The sequence below is a fragment of the Sarcophilus harrisii genome, chromosome 3, assembly GCF_902635505.1.
Source record: "Sarcophilus harrisii chromosome 3, mSarHar1.11, whole genome shotgun sequence".
Classification (NCBI taxonomy): Eukaryota; Metazoa; Chordata; class Mammalia; order Dasyuromorphia; family Dasyuridae; genus Sarcophilus; species Sarcophilus harrisii.
The window spans coordinates 398,490,108-398,512,603 of NC_045428.1; the positions used below are offsets into that span (position 1 = coordinate 398,490,108).

A 22,496-nucleotide genomic window follows, 5' to 3' on the forward strand; every position below is an offset into this window, starting at 1 on the left:
AAGAGGAAATCAATGGAGATCTCTGACTACTGCTCCTTGACTAAGCAATAGTTATTGAGCAATATTTTCCACCCTACAAAGGGGAAGTACAAGGTTTTTGACTTTTGATTTGAAGCTATCTAACCTCCAAAAGCAAATTTCTACAATATGTGCTGTTGTATTGTAACCCCTCAATCCTCTTGAGAAAATTCATCCAATTAGTATGTATTAATTTTCTTCCCACCCTCTAGAACAAATTTTTAACCTGATGTGCATAAACTTGTGGGAGGAATATATATTTTAATAACCATTTCAGTAATTTCTTTGTAATCTTGTATTTTTTTTATGTTGTGTACTCATAAACATTCAGAGAAAATGCCCATAGGTTTCACCTGATTGCCATAGTGAGCTAATATGGCACAAAAAGAACTCAGAAAGAACCCCAGCTTCTAGAATAATAGAATAATTGATTCATAGGATGGTGGAGCTAGGGAGCATACTTGAAGATTTCCTATTCCAGACTTCTGATTTTATTAAAAAGCAGGGGTTTGGGAATAGATTTATTTTATGCAGAGTTGTTGTTCTTGGAGTTGTCATTTTTCAGTCATGTCTAAATCTTCAATGACCCTGTTTGAATGACCCCATATGGCTGATGGAAAAGGTAGAACTTGCACTCATCATGCCTGACTCACAACGGAATGCTTTACTCATTATCATCTTAATTCTTTATCTACCCATGCTATTTCATGTAGGAGAATTCCAAATATCAAGGGGCTAAAGCCTAGGATATTTCTAGAAGATCTCTGTCTACAAAGGAAAGGTTCTCTGAGTAATATTAGCAGCAACAATAACAATCAACATTTATGTGCTTTAAGGTTGCAAAGCATTATATATATATATTATTCAATATTATTCAATAGTCAAAATAATCATATGAAGTAAGGACTGTTATTATTCTCATTTTACAATGAAGTATCTAAAGGACACAGAATGTAAGTAACCTTCCCAGGGTCATATAACTTCAGCTTCTTAAGTGTTTTTTGACGCCATGTCTTTTAACTGAATGTGGAAGCTATAAAATTATGATTTATTATCAATAAATATTTGATTTGTAAACCTATTTTATATATCTATATACCTGGAGGCACATAAAAATTTCTTTGGCAAAAAGGGATCATGAGTAGAAAAAGTTTAAGAAGCCCTTGTATAGCTAATACGTCCGAGAGAATCTTAACTAAATATTTTCTATCTCAAAGTCTAGCATTCTTTTCACTCAAAATGAAACCTTGTAACTAGGCCCAATAGACTCATTTCTTTAGCTAAAAATTTAAGCTTCTAAAGGAATTATAAAGCTACGTAATAATAATTTTGTGTTTTGAATTTTAAACCAGACCAAACCAACCCTCACAGATGCTCACATTCCAAGGGTTGATTACCTGTAGGGTTTTTTTTTTTTTTGGTCACAAAAATTAATGAAAGCAATCTGCTAAAATATGGAGGGGGTAACAGTCCACATTGGTGGAGGAAATGCCCACAAAGATTAGATCACAGATTATTGAAGCATTTAAGGACAAATAAGATAAGGCTATTGGGAATAAAGACTAAACATGTAAATAGAATTTTCTTTCACAGCTTAGTAAACTAAGAAGCTGAGGAAACAATTTGGGTTTTTTGCATGTTTTTCTCCTCCCACACACCAAATTTCTCAGAATATATGAACATAGTCAATGTGTTGCTATAGAGGAAATCTGGATTTGAAGTCTGGGACCTACGTTCTTTCATTTACTATCTTAGTGACCTTAGAGGGATATGTAAAATGCTTTGCAATTCTTAAAGGTATATAAATGCCTGGTATTATTGTCACTTATCCTCTTCTAATCTCAGTTTTCTCCTTTGTAAAATAAAGGATGTAAAATGAAATGACTTCTGAGATTCCATCTAACTTTAAATTAATGATTCAATAATCCTGTGAAGCGCGAATGTATTATTTAGAAAGAAGTAACCTCCTGATTACAAGCTTTGCAATCCCCGAGATGAAGTGATGACAAACACCACAATGTGAACTTTGTTTCCCCAGCACAAGTAGCTTGCTTTCCAGCACACTGAGAGGCAGACACCAACCAGAGAAGATTTTACAGAAGCCCAGATCCAGAATCTTTTGGTTGAGGAAAGAGAAAAGAGGGGAATCAGTGCATATTAGAGACAAGTGGATCACCTGCTCTTTTTGTCTATTCTGTACTCCTTTGTTATCACTTTGGAAATTTCTATATTTTCTCAGCTGGTATGGAGGGAAGAGAGATGTGGTATTTGAGGTGGGGAGGAGGTAAAGATCTGGGCTTCATCATTAAGGCCCTTCAGAGAAGAGCCACAAAGTATAGAGAAAGGTACTGTAGTGAAGAAGAATCCAAAGAGTACTCCTCATCCTGCTTTTCAGGTAGATCCTTGTTTTATTATTTTATTTATATATGAATATGTATAATATGTACATAAACATAAATATATATGTATGAAAACATATACACCTATATATATATGTATATTTTTTTTGTAGTAATTACAGTATTCTGCAATTCTAGGGCTTGATGAAAAAGTCAATGTGAAATAACATATGCCTTCTGTTTGTACTAAAGTTTTCATTTTCCTCTCTTTGCAGAACCTAAAGGATCTGGTGGTGGAGGCAGCAGCTTTGGAGCAGGTGGCAGTGGTGGCGGATTTAGTGGAGGTAGTAGTGGTGCCACTGGAGGTGGTTTTGGAGGGGGTGGTCCACCTGGTTTAGGTGGATTATTCCAGGCAGGAATGCCAAAGCTGAGATCCACGGCCAACAGAGATAATGGTAATGACATGAACAAATTTTTCTTCCTTATTTATTAGGTTGCTCTGTCACCCCACTGCTGCCATATTTCATAGGTATAGCTTGAAGGGATGTTGGAGGTCATCTTGTCCAATTCCTTCATTTTAGAGAGGAGGAAACTGAGATGATTTAGGCGAGAGAGTTTAATTTCCACAAAGAAAATAGCAGGGGTGAGATTTGTAACATGCTGTCTTGATTCTTTAAAAATTATTGCCTATTTTAAATTAAGACTATTTTATAGGAACAGACTGTATTTAACAATAGTTTTTCTACTGATATCTGACTATGGTAACATATAGAGTAATCATGTATTTTAGGGGGACACTTTTTCAGGACAGCCTGGGTTGGGAAAAAGAGCAATATCTATAGCCCTTTGTTTATGGAACCCTGACTGATGGATTGGCATTCTAGGAATTTGCCCTGTCTACTTTTTGGAAGTTGACTGACTCTGTTCCCCAAGCTATATTTTAGATTACTTTCCAAAATCAGTCTATAGCATTTAGATAATAACCATCAATTGTGGGAATAATTTTCTTGAAGTCACAGGGGATTTGCAAACCCCTCACATCCTCCTAGAACAGGCTTTGGGTCCATGGGAGGCATTCATTGAATTCCTGATGATGATAATAGAATTTCAATCCCAATGATTCTGAAAATATGCTGATGGGACACTCCAGAGCAGCAATCAAACCACAAAGCATCTGCTCTGAGTTGCTAATAGCATAATAAAAAAATTAAAGCATCTCCCCTGCCTCTATTAGTTGTGCTCAAATGAAAACAGTACTACATGAGACTATCTCCTGCTTATCCAGAGATATAAGAAATCACCTTAGAAAATACTACTTAAAAATGCTCATTTGGATAAGGAAAGGAGCAGGAAGAATAAATTCTAATTTCTTACACAACCTACTTTAATGTTCTTTCTTGTTGTTCAGTTGCATCTCAGTCTTTGTGACTCCATTTAGGATTTTCTGGGCAAAGACACTGAAGTGGTTTGTTGTTTCCTTCTCAAGCTCATTTTACAGAAGAGGAAATTGGGTCAAACAAAGTTTTAGTGACTTGCCCAGAGTCATAGGGCTAGTAAAGTGTCTGAGTTCAGATTTAAACTCAGATCTTTCTCACTATAGGCCTGCATTCTATACCCTTGCTACAGTGTCCTTTAAGAAATGTTAGAATTCCGTTATAATGGTGGGTCCTAGATTTAGAGTTGGAAGAGATTTTGAATTCATTCAATTCATCCCCTCCACCATTTATCAGATGAGGAAAACATGGCCTAGAGAAATTGACAATTTACCCAAAAACACATAGATAAGTGGCAGAGGTAGAATTCTGAATCCAAATCTGTGGATTCTTCCAGCGCCCACTGCTGGTAGGCCCATCAATGTCATGTTAACTATATAATAAGGCTGTCTGGTCTACCAGTGTGTAAACGGAAATAATCAGCAGGAAAGAATTAAGTTCCCGTTACTCAGTCCTCCTAAAAAACACTTCAATTAATGCCGGCTGCCTTTTTTTTTTTTTTTTTTTTTAACATTTTTGTTTGTCAAACCTTTCTCTGACAATCTTCGCCAATCTCCATTTTTCTTTATGGAGAGATATGTTTATCATATTTTTTCACCTACCTGTAAAGAAGTTCTTTTGAAACCAGTAAGACCTACTATACAGTGTGAAAGTAGGAAAACTAAAGCCAGTCTTTTTACGGGAAGACTATTTTCTTTAAACCTTATGATAGAAAGGGTAATTGTTTTTTGTTGAGTTATTGTTGCTTAATTTGAATTGTATAAACTTAAGTAATAACTTTTAACTGCATTGAGTGGTCTGCCCTTAGCGGCAACCTATCCACTAATTGTGTTGAGATTAGTGCAAAATCTTCTGAAACTCACTGGGTTTATGGAACTAAAAGGAATTTAGAAATCTGGATCCAAACTATCCCCCTAACTGAGGAACTTGCCTGGATAAATGAATGGATAGCCAGCCTTTTCTTAGAATTCTCCAGGAAGCGACCTTCACATTTGAGCAAGTTCTTTGTTTTCATTTTCTTAAACTGCATCCATCCTCTCTAATCCCGTATCATCTTCTCTAGTTTCAGAATCGGGAGGAACCCGCCCCCCAATTTTGCCCCCGGGAGGAAGAGCTACGTCCGCAAAGCCATTTTCTCCCCCTGGAGGTGTAGGGCGGTTTCCTACACCTTCTCCGGGCCACAGGACTGGTCCTCCCGAGCCCCAAAGGAATCGAATGCCTCCTCCTCCCAGGCCTGATCTGAGCGCAAAGCCTGACAGCGGTCCGCCTCCCGTGCCTAGCACGCCAAGGCCAACACAATCAAGTCTCCACAACCGAGGCTCTCCCCCAGTGCCCGGGGTACATCGGCAGCCCAGCCTGGGGCCAACGCCTCCTCCATTCCCTGGCAACCGAAGTGCAGGATTTGGTGGGATTCGACAGTCATCTCCAGGCACCTCATCTCTCTTCTCCAACAGACCTCCCCTTCCTCCTGCCCCGAGCAGGGCCATGGATGACAAGCCACCGCCGCCGCCGCCTCCAATGGGCAACAGGCCTTTGGTCAATAGAGAAGGGGCTCCCCCACCTCCTCCTCCTCAAAACAATAAGCCTCCCGTGCCTTCCACACCCAGGCCATCCTCCTCTTCACAGGCCCCACCTCCACCTCCCCCTCCCAGCAGGCCTGGTCCTCCTCCTGTGCCTCCGGTGTCCAGTGGGAATGATGAAATCCCCAGGCTTCCCCAACGGAATCTATCCCTTACTTCTTCTGCGCCTCACTTACCTTCACCAGGGCGTTCAGGTCCACTTCCTCCCCTACCCAATGAGAGACCGCCTCCTCCAGTGCGAGATCCACCAAGCAGATCAGGTATGACCACATCTCCAGAAACTCCGTGTTCCATCTAGGCTGACAATATCAATTAGCAATCAGTCAACAAGTAGTTATTATTGTGTACCAGGCACTATGCTAAGTGCTGGGGATATAAAAGAAAGGCACAAACATTTCCTACCCTGAAGGAGCTTACATTCTTGGTGGTGATAAATCATAATAATATGAAATATATTATAATATATACGATATAATAATATGCTATAACATAATAACATGATATACTATTTATTATGTTATATGGAAATAGTATAATATTTTATTATAAATTTATAATATTTCAGGACTGGGGATAAGGACAGTACCTGTGCCCCATTGGTGTAGGGAACTCCTAGATGAGGAAACTCCCTCTATCAATTTAGATCAAGGTCTTTCCTATAACAAATTCTTAGAGCAGAGCAGAGGTAGGTAACCTTGAGGTCTGAATTTTTAAAAAAATATTTTGACAACTGTATCTCATTATAATTAGATTTCTTTGTAATCCTAAGTATTTTATTTATTCATATAAAAACATCTGTAGATTGGGGCCCTTTATTCACCTGCCAAAGAGGTTATGACACAAAACACTCTTAAAGAGTTTCCTAAAAGGGCAGCTAGATGGTGTAGTGAATAGAGAACCAGCCCTGAAGTCAGGAGGACTTGAGTTCAAATCAATCTGATCTCAGGCACTTAACACTTCCTAGCTGTGTGACCCTGGACAAGTCACTTAACCACAATTGCCTCAGACCAAAAAAAAAAAAAAAAAAAAAGAGTTGCCTAAAGCACTGAGAGATTGTGACTTTTTTAAAATCAAAAAGCATTTATTATGGACCCACTGTGTGCAAGTAATATGGATAAAAGTTCAAAGAATAGCAATTCTTATTTGCAGGGGTCTCATTCTAATGGAGCAGACAAATACATGTAAAATATATAGCATAAATATAAAATTTATAAATACAAATATATGCAAAGTAAAAATACTAGGAATGGAGTTTAGGAGAGAAAGTACTAGCAGTTGAGGGAATCAGAAATGGTCTCATGAAGAAGATGGTTCATGATCAGCCTTTTAGAGGAAGAAACAAATTCTATGAGATAGAAAAGTAAAGAGGCAAAGAATGTCCAGTGCAGTCACACAACTAGTGCATATCAGAGGCAAGACATAAACCTGGATTCTCTGCTTCCAGACCAGCTCTCTAGCTACCTACCATGTTACCTTTGCAACAATATCAAGTCTATATTTTTGTAGCACTTTAAGGTTTACATAACAGTTTCCTCAAAACAACTCTGTGAGGTGCAGGGTAAATGTTACTTACTCATTTTAGAATTAAAGAAAGTTAGGAACAGAGAGGCTGGTTAGGTATGCTATCCCCTCAAGACCATATTAATGTAATACTCGACCAGATGAGGACTAAAACTCAGGTTTTCTGCCTCCTTAGTGTTCTTTCCACTATTATCAGCTTTTTCTGAGGATGTTTACTTAATTATCTAGATGCTTCTTATTTCATCTGTGTGTCTTTGTGTCATTTAACTGTTTATTAGCAAAAGACATCCCTTGAAATATCAAGAGGAGATTGGAGGTAAAATGTGTTTTCCTATTTGTTAATTCTAACAAAGAATATTAAGTGATCACAGAGGTTGAACTTGTTAGTAAAGTAAATTATTAGTAAATAAATATTATTTTTATCAAAATTAGAACTTATTAGTATATTATCAACAAAATTGTCAGAGTTCATCTACTCCATTTTAAGGGTTAATTGCAATCCAAAATACTTTTTTTGTCTTTCTTTTTTCTTTTGTTTAGCAAAATAATTGGGATTGAGTGACTTGCCCAAAGTCACACAGCTAGGAAGTGTTAAGTATCTTGAGTTCTGTAGCCACTACCCCCCCCTCCCCAGCTTATCTTTCTGTTGACTTATAACTACACAATTAACTTGCATTTGAGGGAATAAAATCTCTTTATTTTGCAGTTTTAAAAGAATCAAGAGACCCTTTCTGAAATACTTGCTCAGGAGATTCAAATTTTTACTACTACATGAAATTATTTTAAATATAATTTTTAAATCATTTAAAGTATTTATTTATACCTTACATTTCCCTCTTTAGTGAGTGTTCCTGGGTTCCTAACTAAAATGTAAATTAAGGTTAATTTGCTTTTAGTATGATTGGTTTATCCTCAGACAAACTGAATTAGCTGAATAAAAATTAGAACTCCTCTTTCTGGCCACTAATCTTTTTTTTTTTCCATCTAAGTGTATAAGGACCTTTCTGAAGGGGAAGATGAAAGAGGGAACTTCTATTTCTGGTTGGTTTCCTAATGATATTTCTACCAGGGGCTGATTGTGGTTGGAATTGTTCATTACAGGAATGTGTCTATTGAATAATTTTGCATTTAAAGGACATCTTATTTCTGTGTACCTCAAAAGATTTTTTATTAAAAACATCCTGTTAATTAATAATTAATTATCACTTAATTTATAAACATTTATTAAGTGCTTACTGTATGTCAAGCTCAAGAGGCAAAAAGACAGTTCTTGCCCTCAAGGAGGTCACAATCCAAGGAGAGATAACACACACACACACACACACACACACACACACACACACAAATTGCAAAATAAAAAAAAATACCCCCCCCCAAAAAAAAAAAAAAAAAAACAGTTTCTCTCAGGACATTTAAAAGGGTTTTTTTCAAGCTCTAAATCTCTAACTATATTGTTCTAAAAAAAAAAACTAAATTGTTCTACAAATATAAAACTATATTGTTTTACAAATTCTACTAATAAAATGACTCAAAAAGGATAACAAAACATTTTTCAGGATCCAAATATTAAATTAGTTAAATCATAAAAGGGAAAACCTTCTTTGATTAAAGTAGAATAGTGATCTTTAGCGATACACTTAACTGACTACTCAAACAACCCTTTAACCAAGAAGTGTGTATTACCTTGTATACATACCAGTAAATAAGCATTTATGTGGTCAGACACTGAACTAAGGCAGTGAAGATACAAAAACAAAAATGAAATAGTTCCCTCCCACTGGACACTTGCATTCCATTAGGTTAGATAAATATGTATTTGTATGTACTTAAAATAATGTGGATCTTTGTTCATGGTGTATATAAGCTTGACCATTTTGCATCCTTCCTTAAATTAAAGTCTTCCAAAAAGCAGATACTACATCTTCTCTATAGAGGCATAGATTCAGAACGGGAAGGACCCTATGCAGCTATTTAGTCAAACTTCGTATTCTATAGATAATTAAATAAAATCCCTTCATTTTATAAATGACAGGATATTTTGATTAATTTTTTAAATAATGTTTTTTATTTAATGAGGAAAATGAGACCACAGGAGATTCCCACAGTGGTAGAGCTAGGATTTTAACCCACTTCATTCCAACTTCAAAATTTAATATTTTTTTCCACACAACCTCTCATGGTTGCAACATTTATTTAGTACGTTAAGGTGTGCCAAGTGCTTTACATATATTATCTTGTTTGATCTTCATAACAACTTTGTGAAGTGGATGCTATCATTATCCCCATTTTACAAAAGAGGAAAGCGAGGCTGAGTTTTAGCAACTGACTCAGAATCACACAACTAGTTAACGTCTAAAGCAGGATTTAAATTCATCTTTTCTGTTTCCCAAGTTCCTACTCCATACAATATACCACCTAGCTGTCTTAATAGTGGTATATTGAGTGTCATGAAGACTTTCTTATTTGTTGCTATTAATTATGATGAAAATATGAGATATCATATTGTCTCTCTTTTTTTTAATGCTTCAGGACCTCATCCACCTCCTCCACCTATAAACAGAAATGGCAGTGCTTCCCGAGCACTGCCTTCTACACCTCAACTGCCTTCCAGAGGTGGATTAGAAAACCAGAGAAGTAGCCCAAGGCCTCCTCTTCCTCCAGACAGACCTGGCTCTGGAGCTCCACCTCCCCCACCACCTTCATCTTCAATGAGAAATGGCTTTCAAGACGTATCATGTGAAGGTAAGATATGATGCCCACCTATTTTATATGTCATTTGACCTGTTTATGTATAATATGCAAATCATTAATAAATAACTTAATTCCCCCCACCATCTCAGTGCTTTTAGGATCTCTATAGTACATCACCCACAATGACTTAAAACTAAAGATAATAAGGGCAGAAATAAAAGGCAGATGATTTTCTCTTGATTTATATAATCTTTGTTTGCTTCCCATTGTAGCAAGATGGAGAATTATGAGATTCTAGGATCCTAAAAAACTGACTTTTCCTCCCCATATTACTTTATTTTTAGACAGTTTACAAAAAAGAAAGAGGCCAAAGAGGTCTTCCCCTTAATAAATGCCATGGTTATATGTCAATGAATTATGCTCCTTTGGATATGACTGTGGTACCCCAACCAGCACTTTCATTTCTTTTGTAGCTGAAATTATAATTAATCATAATTCTATGAATCTATCAGATATGGTTTCCTTAGGTAATGTTAGGCTGATGTGCTAGTTAGCAAACATCTTTTTTTTCTATTCAACAAATATTTATTTGGCATTTAAATATGTAGTTCACAATACTAGGTGAGATTAGAAAATTAGAAATACAAAGATCATTTAGAGGGAAAAGGAATCTCAACCTCCATCTAGTCTAATCTCTCTATTTTGTAGGTAAGGAAACTGAGACCCAGAGAAACAATTTGTCAAGATCAGCAAGATCCCAGCTTCTTTTCTTTTATTTATATACCTATACAATTTTTTCCAGTTACATGTAAAACAATTTTTTTACATTTGTTTTTAAAACTTTGAGTTCCAGATTCTCTCTCTTCCTCATTGAGAAGGTACATGTGAAGTTATGTAAAACATTTCCATAAAAATCATGTTGCAAAAGAAAACAAAGATTTACCCAACCCCAAAAAAATCTTAAGAAAAATATGCGTCAATCTGTATTCAGACACAATAAGTTCTTTCTTTGAGTATGGAGGGCACAAGTCCTTCAGAGTTGTCTTGGATTATTGTATAGCTGAGAATAACAAAATCATTCACAGCTGATCATTCCACAACATTGCTATGATTTTGTCCACAGTACATTTTATTTTGCATGAGTTCCTGAAGGACTTTTCAGGTTTTTCTAAGAGTATCCTGCCCATCATTTCTTGTAGAACAATAGTATTTCATCGTAATCACATACCACACATTATTCAGCCATTCCTAAGGTGATGGACATCACCTCAATTTCTAATTCTTTGCCCTGAGAAAAGAGTTGCTATAAATGTTTTTGTACATATAAATCTTTTTTTTTTATTTCTTTTGGGATTCATGCTCACTAGTGGTATTGTTAGGTCAAAATATATGCATGATGCAAACATATTTTAGTATATGTGCTATATTGAATGTTTGTTAAAATGCTGTTAGCTTTTCTTTTATATACATAAATCTAAAGTAGTTTGTGCCCAATTGTGTCTGAATTTCATTCAGTACCTTGGGTTAAGTTAATTCTTGTAGCAGATTGCCTAGTATTGACAATATCATTTGATTTTCTCTCAGATGAGTGGGAAAGCAGATTTTACTTCCATCCACTATCTGATTTGCCGCCTCCAGAGCCATATGTACCGATGACCAAGAGTTACCCCAGCAAAGTGGCAAGAAATGAAAGCCGAAGTAAGTATTTACCTAAATGTGCTTGAGTGATTTAAACTTGGACTTACTGGAATAGGTTTCATTGTTGGTAACATCAGGTTGTCATTACTCAAGGGGGAGCTCTATCAGATGGGGAAAGAGATGAAGAATTTTATTTTGGGCACTTGAATTGCTTATCCTCAAGTAATTAGATAATTTTCTCATAAAATGATGATTCTGAATATATTCAGTGTGTCCTCCATAGACAATTCTTTTAATAAGTTATCAATTTAGTATGCCTGTGATTTCCTAGTAAATTGAAATTTTATTAGATTGTATGCTTCAGTAATTCCATCTTCATTTTGGCCTATTTAAAAAGACTGCACAAAATAGAGCCATTTTCTTTTCAAGAGAGAAGAAATATATTGGTCAAACTTTGTATTAATTAAATAGTATCTCCCTTTCATATAGTCCTCTTTACTAGGAGATGCATAAATGTGAAAGACTAGAAAATATGAGTAAACTCAAATTTATGAAAGTAACTATAATTTTAAGAGGAAGAAAAGTGCCTCCCAAGGAAAAGCCAGAATTGAATGGGCTAGCAACAGCATGCATGGTTAGAAGGATATAAATGTAAAAGCTGAAGGAGTTAGCAGCTGATTAGTTGGGGAGGAGTGAGGAATGAGGGAGAGGAAGAAGCAAAGATGACTGAAGTTTGGAATCAGGGATTGTTGATGCCATACACAATTTGGGAGAAAGAGCATATTTGGGTGGAAAACTCATTATTATCTGGCTATCTCAACCCTAAACACCACACTGTCTCAGATCCATTCCCAGAAATAAATGAAAAAGGCTTTTAAGAACCCTGATACAGCTATCCCTAAACACTTCCACTAAAAGTAAATAATTTCATCCATAGAGTAAGACATTTTACTGTCACTCAGAGTCCATTTATTCTTCCTGACCACATAATTCTTTATAAGTTTAGTTAATTAGTTTTCCACCACCTCCTACAGATTAGAGCTAGCAATAATGAATGACAAGTGCTTAAAAGCCTGAACACTGACATTGAATAGAGGTGACAGGTGACAATCTCATGTCAAATGAAGAGACAAAAAGCTAAAAAGTAGACTTAGATTTGTGCCAGTTATTAATACACAGAATAATAGATGATAATAATAGCTAACATTTACACAGCACTTACAAGATGCCAGGTACCATGCTATGAATGCTTTAACACTAATTATTTCATTTGATCTTAACAACCCAGGAAGGTGTCACTATTATGCCCATTTTACAGATGAGGAAACTGAGGCAAAAGCACTTAAGTGATTTGCTCAGGGTCACACAGCTAGTATTTGACACTGAATTTCAACTCAGATCCAGGGGATCTGTGCACCATGGCACCACCGCACTGGTAACACTGAGATAGCAAGGTTTAGGGATTCGGATCTATGATCTAGTACTCCCAGAGAGGCTTCTTCTACTGAGGCAGGTTGTCACCTTTTCAGCAATGTATAATCTTAGAGACCTATCTAGAACATTCAATAGTTGTGACTGGTCCAGGATCATGCAGTCAGCGTGTATCTGACTTAAAATTTCTAACTTTCAGTTAGAACTGAGAGCCGGCCCCACTTCTCTATACTCTGAACCACACCAGCCCTTCCTGAGTTACCAAGAAAAAGTTAAATGGCATTTGGTACTCCCTATTTTGTATTGTTCTTTTTTTGGTTTTCTGGAGGTCTCTGAGCAGCCTTCATTTCAGCACAGTAATCACCTCAAGAACAGCCAGGTGTTAAAGTCCAAATGTCTTTATTGTCTCCCTCGCATGGTGCTCAGCTAGCTTTCTCATGGCCTTCAGGGGGGATTTGATTTCAGTGGGGGAAGTGCAGGAGGCCAGGCCAGCCATACTAGGCTGATGAAGATGGAAATGAATCTCTCTCCTTGCCTCTGAGAGCTTGACTTCCTGCCTCCAGTCCACTTGTCTTCTCTCACTCTCACTCTGGCTGAGGCTCCTAGTCTATATGCTCTACACTGAGTATAAACCAATCATTATATCACTAGAAAATCACTATTTGTAGTAAGATTAAATCAATCATACTGAACTAGAGAACTATTAATCATCATGTTAAACTAGATAACCATTGTCTCATCAATTCCTTGACTTAACACCTTGTAAGAATCCTTATTTCAGAGTTCTGGCCCATAACGCTATTTAAAAAGAGTGATTAATATGTTTTAGGACTATTTTTGCCAAAAATATTTTAAATAAAATGAATTTCAAACACTTGGAATTCACTTCTCAGGACAACTCATTCCCTGACAATTCCCCCCAAATGAGACAACACCTTGTCAGACAAATATGGGGCTTGTAGTTCTTGGTAAGAAATAAATCTCTGGATGAGGTGTAACCCAGCCACTATTACGCATCCTTATCATGAGAGAGAACTTTAATAAGAAGATATAATTGTATGTCTTTCCTTTGGGGCTACTGCTATGTCTGGGTATATTTAAAGGAATTAGAATTTTGTGTCCCAGAGTAGAAGGAAAGCCTGAATATCTTCCCTGATTTCATCAGAACATTCTTAGTCCAGTTAGAACATGATCTGTGTATTTAAATCAATTGCCAAGTCATCTTCCAAACTGAAAGAAAAGAGTTGTGCCAAGGGTGCCACGTCACTAAACTTCTTATTCCCTGTCCTCCCTGACCCCCAGGTAACTTTCTAAGACTATCATTTAGAAATTAGTTGCTTATGGAAGGACTTTCCACACTGGGAGTACCCTATACTTTGCAGGCCAAAGCAAATGTTTAGTGTTTTATGGACATTGACCTAATAAAGCATAATGGGGAGGGGGGATACATAATGACTCATTGGTCATCTGTTATTATCTATTCCAGTGAGTTAGCAATTCTTCGATACCTTTGTTTTCCCCATATAGACAGCAAAACCTCACAGGAGCATAGATTCATAGTTGGAGAAGTAAGAGGGACCTTAGAGAGACCTCAAGGTAAAGCCCCCCCTTTTTTTAACAAGTGAGAAAACTAGGACCCGGAGGATTTAAATAATTTGTTGAGGTTACATAGCTAGTAAGCGTTTAAGTTGGAACCAAGTTCTTCCTGATTTTAAATTAGACACTCTACTATACTAATTCCTGGAGGAAACTTAGGTCTATTGCTGTATCTCATTTTGGGTGACAGAGTGGGATATGTATTGAATAACAACTAAATATAACTTTGTTAAATTCAGCCCATTTGTGAAAGCTCCCTGAGATGGCTCTCCTATGATACATACACACACACACACACACACACATACACACACACACACACACACACACACACACACACACATTGGTGTCCCTGTGACAATTCCTGAGAATTTCTTTATTAGTTTATTAGTCCCATTTTGTGGGGAGACCAAATGCTCTCTTCTATTTCCAGAAACCCAGTTCTAATAATTATAATAAATATCATTTATATAGTACTTTAGGGCTTACAAAATGTTTTTAACATGTGTTATCTCATGAGATAATGATATTTTACAATTGAGGAAACTGAGGCAGACAGATATTAAATAACTTGCCCAGGATAATACTTCTAATAAATATCTCAGACAGTTTTGAACTCAGATCTAATCCCATGTATTACTATGATTAACTATTATTGTTAGATATTACTAAGTTACTATGTTGTATTAGATACACTATATTATATTACATAAACACATTACTATACCAATTAGTTTACTCTGTATCCTAATATATTCTTGTATATTCTCATTTATCAAAAAAGGGAGCAAGTACCATAACTATTAAGATGCACATTGTAGGGGATGAACAGAAAGCCAGGGATCAGTCATGGGGGCATTTAACTACAACAGAAAAGCCCATCTGCCTTGTGACCAGCAGCAATCCTAAGGATTTTAAAAGATATTATTCTGGTGTTATACCTGATGGCTGATCATTCTTAAGGGATTTTCATATTTTATCTTGACATTATAAATGCTTAACAAATATTTATTGAATTGAATTGGCAAAGAAATATCATTGGCTTGTACATATGCTCAACAAGTCAATAGACATGGTAAGTCACCTTGTCTATTCAATAACATATTTTTAAGCCCCTGTTATGAACAAGGCCCTGGGTTAGACACAATGCTTCCCCAAACTCTGCCTTTAAGGATCCTAGAATCTACTTCTGCTTCACTCATTTTTTACATGTGACATAACTGTGAGTTTGCTTAAAGTGTTGGGTCAGCAGTCTATAATTACACAATTGTCCCTTTATTTTTGTGTGAAAAAAATTTAACATTCTAACCCACTTCTTGATTTTTCCTTTCTCTTTTTTTTTTCCTCCCTTCATCTTTCAAGGTGGCTCCAACAGGAGAGAAAGAGGAGCTCCCCCACTTCCCCCAATCCCCAGGTGAATGGGATGGCCAACCTGCCCCAGCCCAGTTGCTGTATTTACCTGAACTGAAGAGCTGCTTCTCTTGTCACTGTTGGAAAATCAGCCCCCTCACCCTACCCACATTCTTGCCTCTTTTTTGTGTCCTCCTTCGAGTGGCTAAAGGGTAAAAGGTGGGGCTATTAGGATGCATGTGTATTTTGTGGATTTACCACAAATCAAGGAATAAAATACACCTAGAGTTTATGACCAGTACACACACATATATAGTGTGTGTATGTATGTATACATATATATAAAATGTATAAGTATATATATGTATACAAACATACATGTATTACCTTTAAAACTATTGCTTGCTTTAGGTGCTACCTGCAGGTAAAGCCTCGCATGACAAATTGGCAAGTGATGAGAGATTTCAAATTCATGTTAGCAGCTTCTAAAAGAAATCTGAGCATTTACTGCCTATTTGCCTTAAACCTGTACTTCTTAAAGTGTATTCACTCATCTAAGAATGTCTCTTTCAAAAGGATACTTGCTTATTTAATTTTTCTCCCCATCGTTGCATGCTTGGCTTACTTCCTACTTCTATGAACCACAGACCACTTAGGGAGTTTACTGAGTTCCTGCTCAAATACTGCTTTCATCCTCAGCACATTCAGCCCTTGACAATCTAAGGTAGGGTGTGGGAGATAGAGCATTATGCTCTTAAAGACACTTTTTTTTAATAACAGTGTACCATAATCCCACTTTAAAAAAAAAGACATCCAATAAATGATTTAATAATTAAAAATTAAATAAAAAAGAAGTTAGTATCCCATATTCCTTGTTAGATAGAGAATTGATGGCTAAATATTGTTTTCCCCTCTTCTCCTCAAACACACATATCATTGGCCAAACTTTAAATTCATAACCTTGGTATTTCAACATATAATTTGGTCTGGTATAGTTTGTGTTCATATGGAAAGTAGTTATTGAAGAGAAATTGAAGGTTTATGAGACTCCCTGGCTCAGAGCTAGCTGGTTATTCCATATGTATGTCTGCTAGATTCCTTCCATACCAGTCTGAAGCAACTTTTGTCTTTCCTTCTTTTTGAGGCAGTTTTCATGAAATTTGCCTGGCATAAATCCAATGATGACCCAAAGTGAAAAGGAGAAAAAGTTAGGAAAATATTGCATCAAATGCTATTTTCTAAAATGTGTAAAAAGAGAAACTGTATTGAATAAGTAAGCATAAGGGCCTTGAAAATCCAAGGCTGAGGCTTATCGAAAAAAAAGAGCATTTTGAAGGAATAGAACACTGGAAAATGAAAAATATTTGTTTAAAAAAAATTTATACGAAGGAACCCATTATCTGAGAGCTCTGTGAATGAGGCTTAGATAAGAACTATAGGAAAAGCAGATGTTCCTTTTTCATACAATTTTGTTTACAAAACCTTAATAGAAATTTTTATCTTAAGATAGAACAAAGGGGAGTGGAAGGGAAGGGGAAAAAAGTTTCCATCTAAATATTTTATATACTTGGTTGTGTCTAAAATTGTTTTATATATTTGTTGTTTTTTAAAAGCACATTAATAATAAGCATATATAGATCTACCCAAATTTTTATTACGATATCAATTTATTATTCACAAGTTACTAGTTAACTAAAAAAAAAATCCGAAGACAAATTGAAAAGATTCATTCATGTTTATAGAATAAAATATTCTCTCATTTATGTCCATATATATATATATATATATATATATATATATATATATATATACCAGGGGTATATAATGAATTATTAAGTTACCATTTTTAATTCTTTGTGTTTTTTATGTGTCTCCTTGCCAAAGTCTTGGATGTGACACATGATTGTTTGTTCTTCATTCTTCTGCCTCACACATATCTGCCAGGCAATAAATGCTGTTTGCCTGCCCTGAAAGATTCAAGGACTGAAGAGTTATTGCAAGGGCTGGGCCCCATATGTCCAAAAGTGTATTTTTGTTATGATCTATGATGTTTGGGGAATTTATCTACTGAACTAAGTCATCTTATTTTGAAAAGCTCAGAAAAGATGTACCTGGAACAGTGGAAAGATCATTGTCTCTGAAATCACAGGAGTGGGTTCAGACCCCTACTTTGAATTTACTTCCCTGCCAGGCTCTCAGATTACTCATCTAGAAAATAAAGGGATTAAAATAGATAGCTTTTAAGTTGCCTACACATTCTCCCTATGTGTGTTCTTATCCTCTTAGCTGATTTTGACAACATAACATTCCTATGATGAAGACTAAAATCAAGCTTCTGAAAGTGTGGCCCTTGGTCTTCATTGTAAATATATAGAAGAGAAAAACTCGCGAGAAAGAAAATGGTCCAGATTTTGTGAATGGAGCAAATACTCAGTCCATTGAATTCTGTGTCCTAGATGTAGCATAAATTTGAGCATCTCAACTCAAAGTTGCCAACCATCTGGAATTAATACATTTAGAATGTATTTTTTAAATAATTGAATGTTCCAGTATTCCAAGGATCTCTTGCTTGCTTTCTTTAAAAAAAAGAAAAAAAAGGAAAGAAAACAAAACCCTTTTTCTAGCCAAAACTTCTCATAGCATCTCTATGGTAAAACTACAAAAAGAAAAGAAAAAGAAAATACTACTGCAAAAGATGTAAAAATCAGCATTTTTTCTTCCCCCAAATCTGAGATTACTATGTCTGTTTTCATTTTCTATAAAGTTTTAGCTATATTCAAGATGCAATACAGTATTTTAACATTCATTATATCATTTTATATTAAAGTATATTTACAGTATTAAGATTCAGTATTCAGTATTTATTTCACTATGCATTTTGTTTAGTAAAAAAAGGTGAAGCAAGAAAAAAAAGTTTACTCCATTGGTGCCTTACTTTGTGATTTTAAAGAAATCAACTTTTTTGTGTCTATAGCATATTAGTAAAAAAAAAAAAAAAAAAAAAAAAAAAAGTTAGGCTTTGATATTTCAAACTTAATACAAAGTATGACAATTTATTTTGTTCTGTTAGTAGCACAAATAGGGTGATTATTGAAATGCCCAGTGAAATTCACTTTTTCCTACTTTACAGTCAGGAACTGTGGAAGGGCAAATGGTAAATTGTTTTCATAGCACTGCACTGTAAACATGCACATTTTGATATTTGTTCCTTATTGAGTAGCTTAAATGATGGAGCCCAGTCTTTTTTACAGTGATCTGCGCTTTTAAAAATTAGCCAGGTAATAAATAAAATCAGAATGATCAAACATAAGTTGGTGGTTTTTCTATAAACATCCATATAACAACAGGGGGAAATCGTGTCCATTTTCTGCCTTCTACCATTGAGTCAGGTCAGGTTCCCCAAGAAACACAAAGTACGTGTGTGCAGTTTGGTTAGTATTTCTGGCACTCCATTCTCATCTCTCTTTGTTTGGGGTTTGTTGTTGTTATTGTTGTTTGAAGATCGATCGATGCTTGTGTGGGAAGTCATATGTGAAAAATTTTTAGAGCAGATGCTCATGGCCTCCTAATATAATAATACTAGAAACATAGGGCAAAAATAAATTTGGCAAACTGGAATTTTTACAACATCAAGAGCAAATAGAGAAAGCCACCCTCTCCTAGCATGTTGGTGTGACCCCCTGAAGCTACATTATGAGAGCACATGGACAAGAGTGACATAGTCTAGAGAAACATAAATGGAGTGGCAACAATCTGCATGATTGAAGGGAGTGTACATATTAATGAGATCACAGATTTATGGGATTATTAGAGTGATGAAAATTTCAATAATTTGAAAATATTATCAATTCAGTATTAATTATAGCTAGGTATCTAGCTGATCAGTGGCAAGAGCATAAATTTAAAAAGCAGATACAAATATAACAAAAAACCAAAAAATTTCTAATTTTTTGAAAAATAGCCAGCAGATCATAATCAATTTTTTTTAATTTTTAAAAAATAACAGACAGATCATAGACAGTCAAAATAGAAACATATTTCCCGATTCATCATAAGCCAACTTACTCTGATATTTATACGGACAAGGGTCTGTATGCATGTTTCTTCAACTTCAGGGACAGACTTTCACTAGCATCTTTTTCCCCATTACCTAGAACAGTGCCCAAAAGCTTGTAATGGGGCCTTCATAAATTAAGCCCCTAGGTGGCGTAGTATGCAATGTATTGAACCTGAAAAGCCAAAATTCTTCTCTAGTTATTTCCAAGCTGTGTGACCACTGTTCAAGTTACTAAACTTGTTAGACTCAGTTTCTTCATCTGTAAAATGAAAATAAGAAAAAGTACCTACCTCCCAGAGTTATTTTATCAAATAAAATATTTGTAAAATGCTTTGAAAATCTTAAATGCTATATAAATGCTAATTATTATTTTTTTAACTAGTTGTTCATTGATATTCTGCTTGTGCAAATGACAATATACCCACACTTTTTTTAGTATTGGAATTTTTTAGTAAAATCTTTTAAGGGAAAGAGGGAAATGAAAACAGACTTTATAAGTTGATTAACTCCCCCCATACTTTTCCTTGTTCAAAAAAACCGAAAACAAAACAAAAAACTTCAAAGCTGATAATCTGGAATCAATTCATCTTTGATCTAATCATCAACATTCCAGCACTGTACACAATGCGGTCTCATCAGAACAGCTCTAAGGCCCTGCCTGAGCTCTCAAAGCAAGAAAATCATGTTCAGTTTGCAGTCATAGATTTATTGAGTTGAAAGAGGCACTCAAGATCATTTCGTTAAACCCTGTCATTTACTGATAAGGAAACTGAGATCCATAGAGTTTATATATTATTCAAGGTCACAAAACCTGTTAGAGAAAGAAATCACAGACCCTCATGTTTGGAGGGAGTTTCAAAGGCCATCTATGAGTGGAATCCTTAAGGGTAGAGATTTTTTCTTTTGCATTTTTGTCTCTAGTGTCAAGTCGGACACACTCACTTGACTCTAACGTAGTGATGACATTTTGGTTCTTTTCAGAAATGAAGGACAACCATCAACCAACTAGCCTAGTATACAGCAGATACTTAACAAATGCTGTTTGCACTGAATGCACTCCAATCCAAACTTGTCAAAGAATCCCCTCTATAACATACTTGACAAGAAGGCACTCAGCCTTTGCTTAAATACTTTCAGTGAGGAATCCCCTATTTCCTCCTGGGATTGTATGTTCCTTTGTACAGCATTAACTTGAATCTTTTCACGATATATGTTATCCTTCTCAGGATGGTCTTCAAGTTATCAATGTCTTTCCTAAAATGTAGGGTGGAGACCTGGATATGTCCTATGTGTTCTGACCAAAAGATTGTGGATACTATTATATCATTAGTCCTGGATAGATTTCCCTTAATGTACTCTGAGATTGCATTAGCTTTCTTGGTTGCTAAATCACACTGCTAAATCAGTCTAATAATAATAACTAGCAATTATTAAATACTTACCATGTGCTAGAAATGGTGGCTTTTACAGATACTATCTCCTTTGATCTTCACAACTGATGCTATTATTCTTTCCATTTTAAATTTTACCTTGAGGAATCTGAGGCAAACAGATTAAGTGATTTGCTGAGGGTCACACAATTAGTAAATGTCTGACGACTCTGAGGTACCACTATAAACCTCTCAGATTGGCTAAGATGACAGCAAAAGATAATGACTAATGTTGGAGGGCATATGGGAGAACTGGGACACTGATGCGTTGTTGGTGGAGCTGTAAAGTGATCCAATCATTCTGGAGAGCAATTTGGAACTATGCCCTAAGAGTTATCAAACTGTGCATACTTTTTGACCCAGCAGTGTTTCTACTAGCCCTGTATCCCAAAGAGATCTTAAAGGAGGAAAAGTGACCCACATGTGCAAAAATGTTTGTGGCAGTCCTTTTTGCAGTGGCAAGAAACTGGAAACTGAATGGATGCCCATCAACTGGAGAATGGCTGAATAATTATGGTATATGAATGTTACGGAATGTTATTGTTCTATAAGAAATGACCAGCAGGATGATTTCAGGAGGCCTAGAGAAACTTACATGAACTGATGCTGAATGAAGTGAGCAGAACCAAGAGATCATTGTGCATGGCAACAGCAAGATTATACAATGATCAATTGTGATGGATGTGACTCTTTTCAACAGTAAGATGATTCAGGCCAGTTCCAATGATCTTGTGGTAGAGAAAGCCATCTACATTCAGAGAGAGGACTGTGAAAACTGAGTGTAGATCACAACATAGTATTTTTATTTTTTGTTGTTGTTGTTTGCTTGCATTTTATTTTCTTTCTCTACTGGCACTTTTCTTTCTCATTTTTTTTCCTTTTTGATTTGATTTTTCTTTTGCAGCAAGATAATTGTATAAATATGTGTGCACATATTGGATTAAACATATTTTTACCATGTTTAACATATATTGGATTCCTTGAGAGGGGAAAATTAGAACACAAGGTTTTGCAAGGGTTAATATTGAAAAATTAGCCCCACCTTTTTTTTTCTCTGAGGCTATTGAGGTTAAAGTGACTTGCCCAGAGTCACACAGCCAGGATGTATTATGTGTCTGAGACCAGATTTGAACTCAGATGCTCTTGAGTTCAGGGCTGGTGCTCTATCCACTGCCCCATCTAGCTTCCCCCAAGCCTATCTTTTGAAAACTAAAAAGGTTTAATTTAAAAAAAAGAAGTAAATGTCTGAAACCAGATTTGAACTTAGACATTCCTAACTCCAGACAGCTAAGTGGAGCAGTAAATAGAGTTCCAGGCCTAGAATCAGGAAGACCTAAGTTCAAAGGCAGCTT

General features: G+C 35.8%; 1 protein-coding gene across 8 annotated transcripts in view; it reads left to right on the forward strand.

The window, feature by feature from the left end:
* Window positions 1-18,668, forward strand: part of WIPF1 (WAS/WASL interacting protein family member 1) — a 164,133-nt gene extending 145,465 nt beyond the window's left edge. For 7 of the 8 annotated variants that reach the window (XM_031960431.1, XM_031960432.1, XM_012544844.3 and 4 more), the window contains 5 exons: window positions 2,633-2,812; window positions 4,914-5,690; window positions 9,481-9,693; window positions 11,227-11,340; window positions 15,670-18,668. In XM_031960431.1, the coding sequence (XP_031816291.1) occupies window positions 2,633-2,812; window positions 4,914-5,690; window positions 9,481-9,693; window positions 11,227-11,340; window positions 15,670-15,725 (1,340 nt within the window). In that variant the 3' untranslated portion in view covers window positions 15,726-18,668. Of the gene's footprint in view, window positions 1-1,437; window positions 2,414-2,632; window positions 2,813-4,913; window positions 5,691-9,480; window positions 9,694-11,226; window positions 11,341-15,669 lie in introns of those variants that run through there. The other variant, XM_031960434.1, reaches the window with a different exon arrangement.
* The last annotated feature ends 3,828 nt before the right edge of the window (window positions 18,669-22,496 follow it).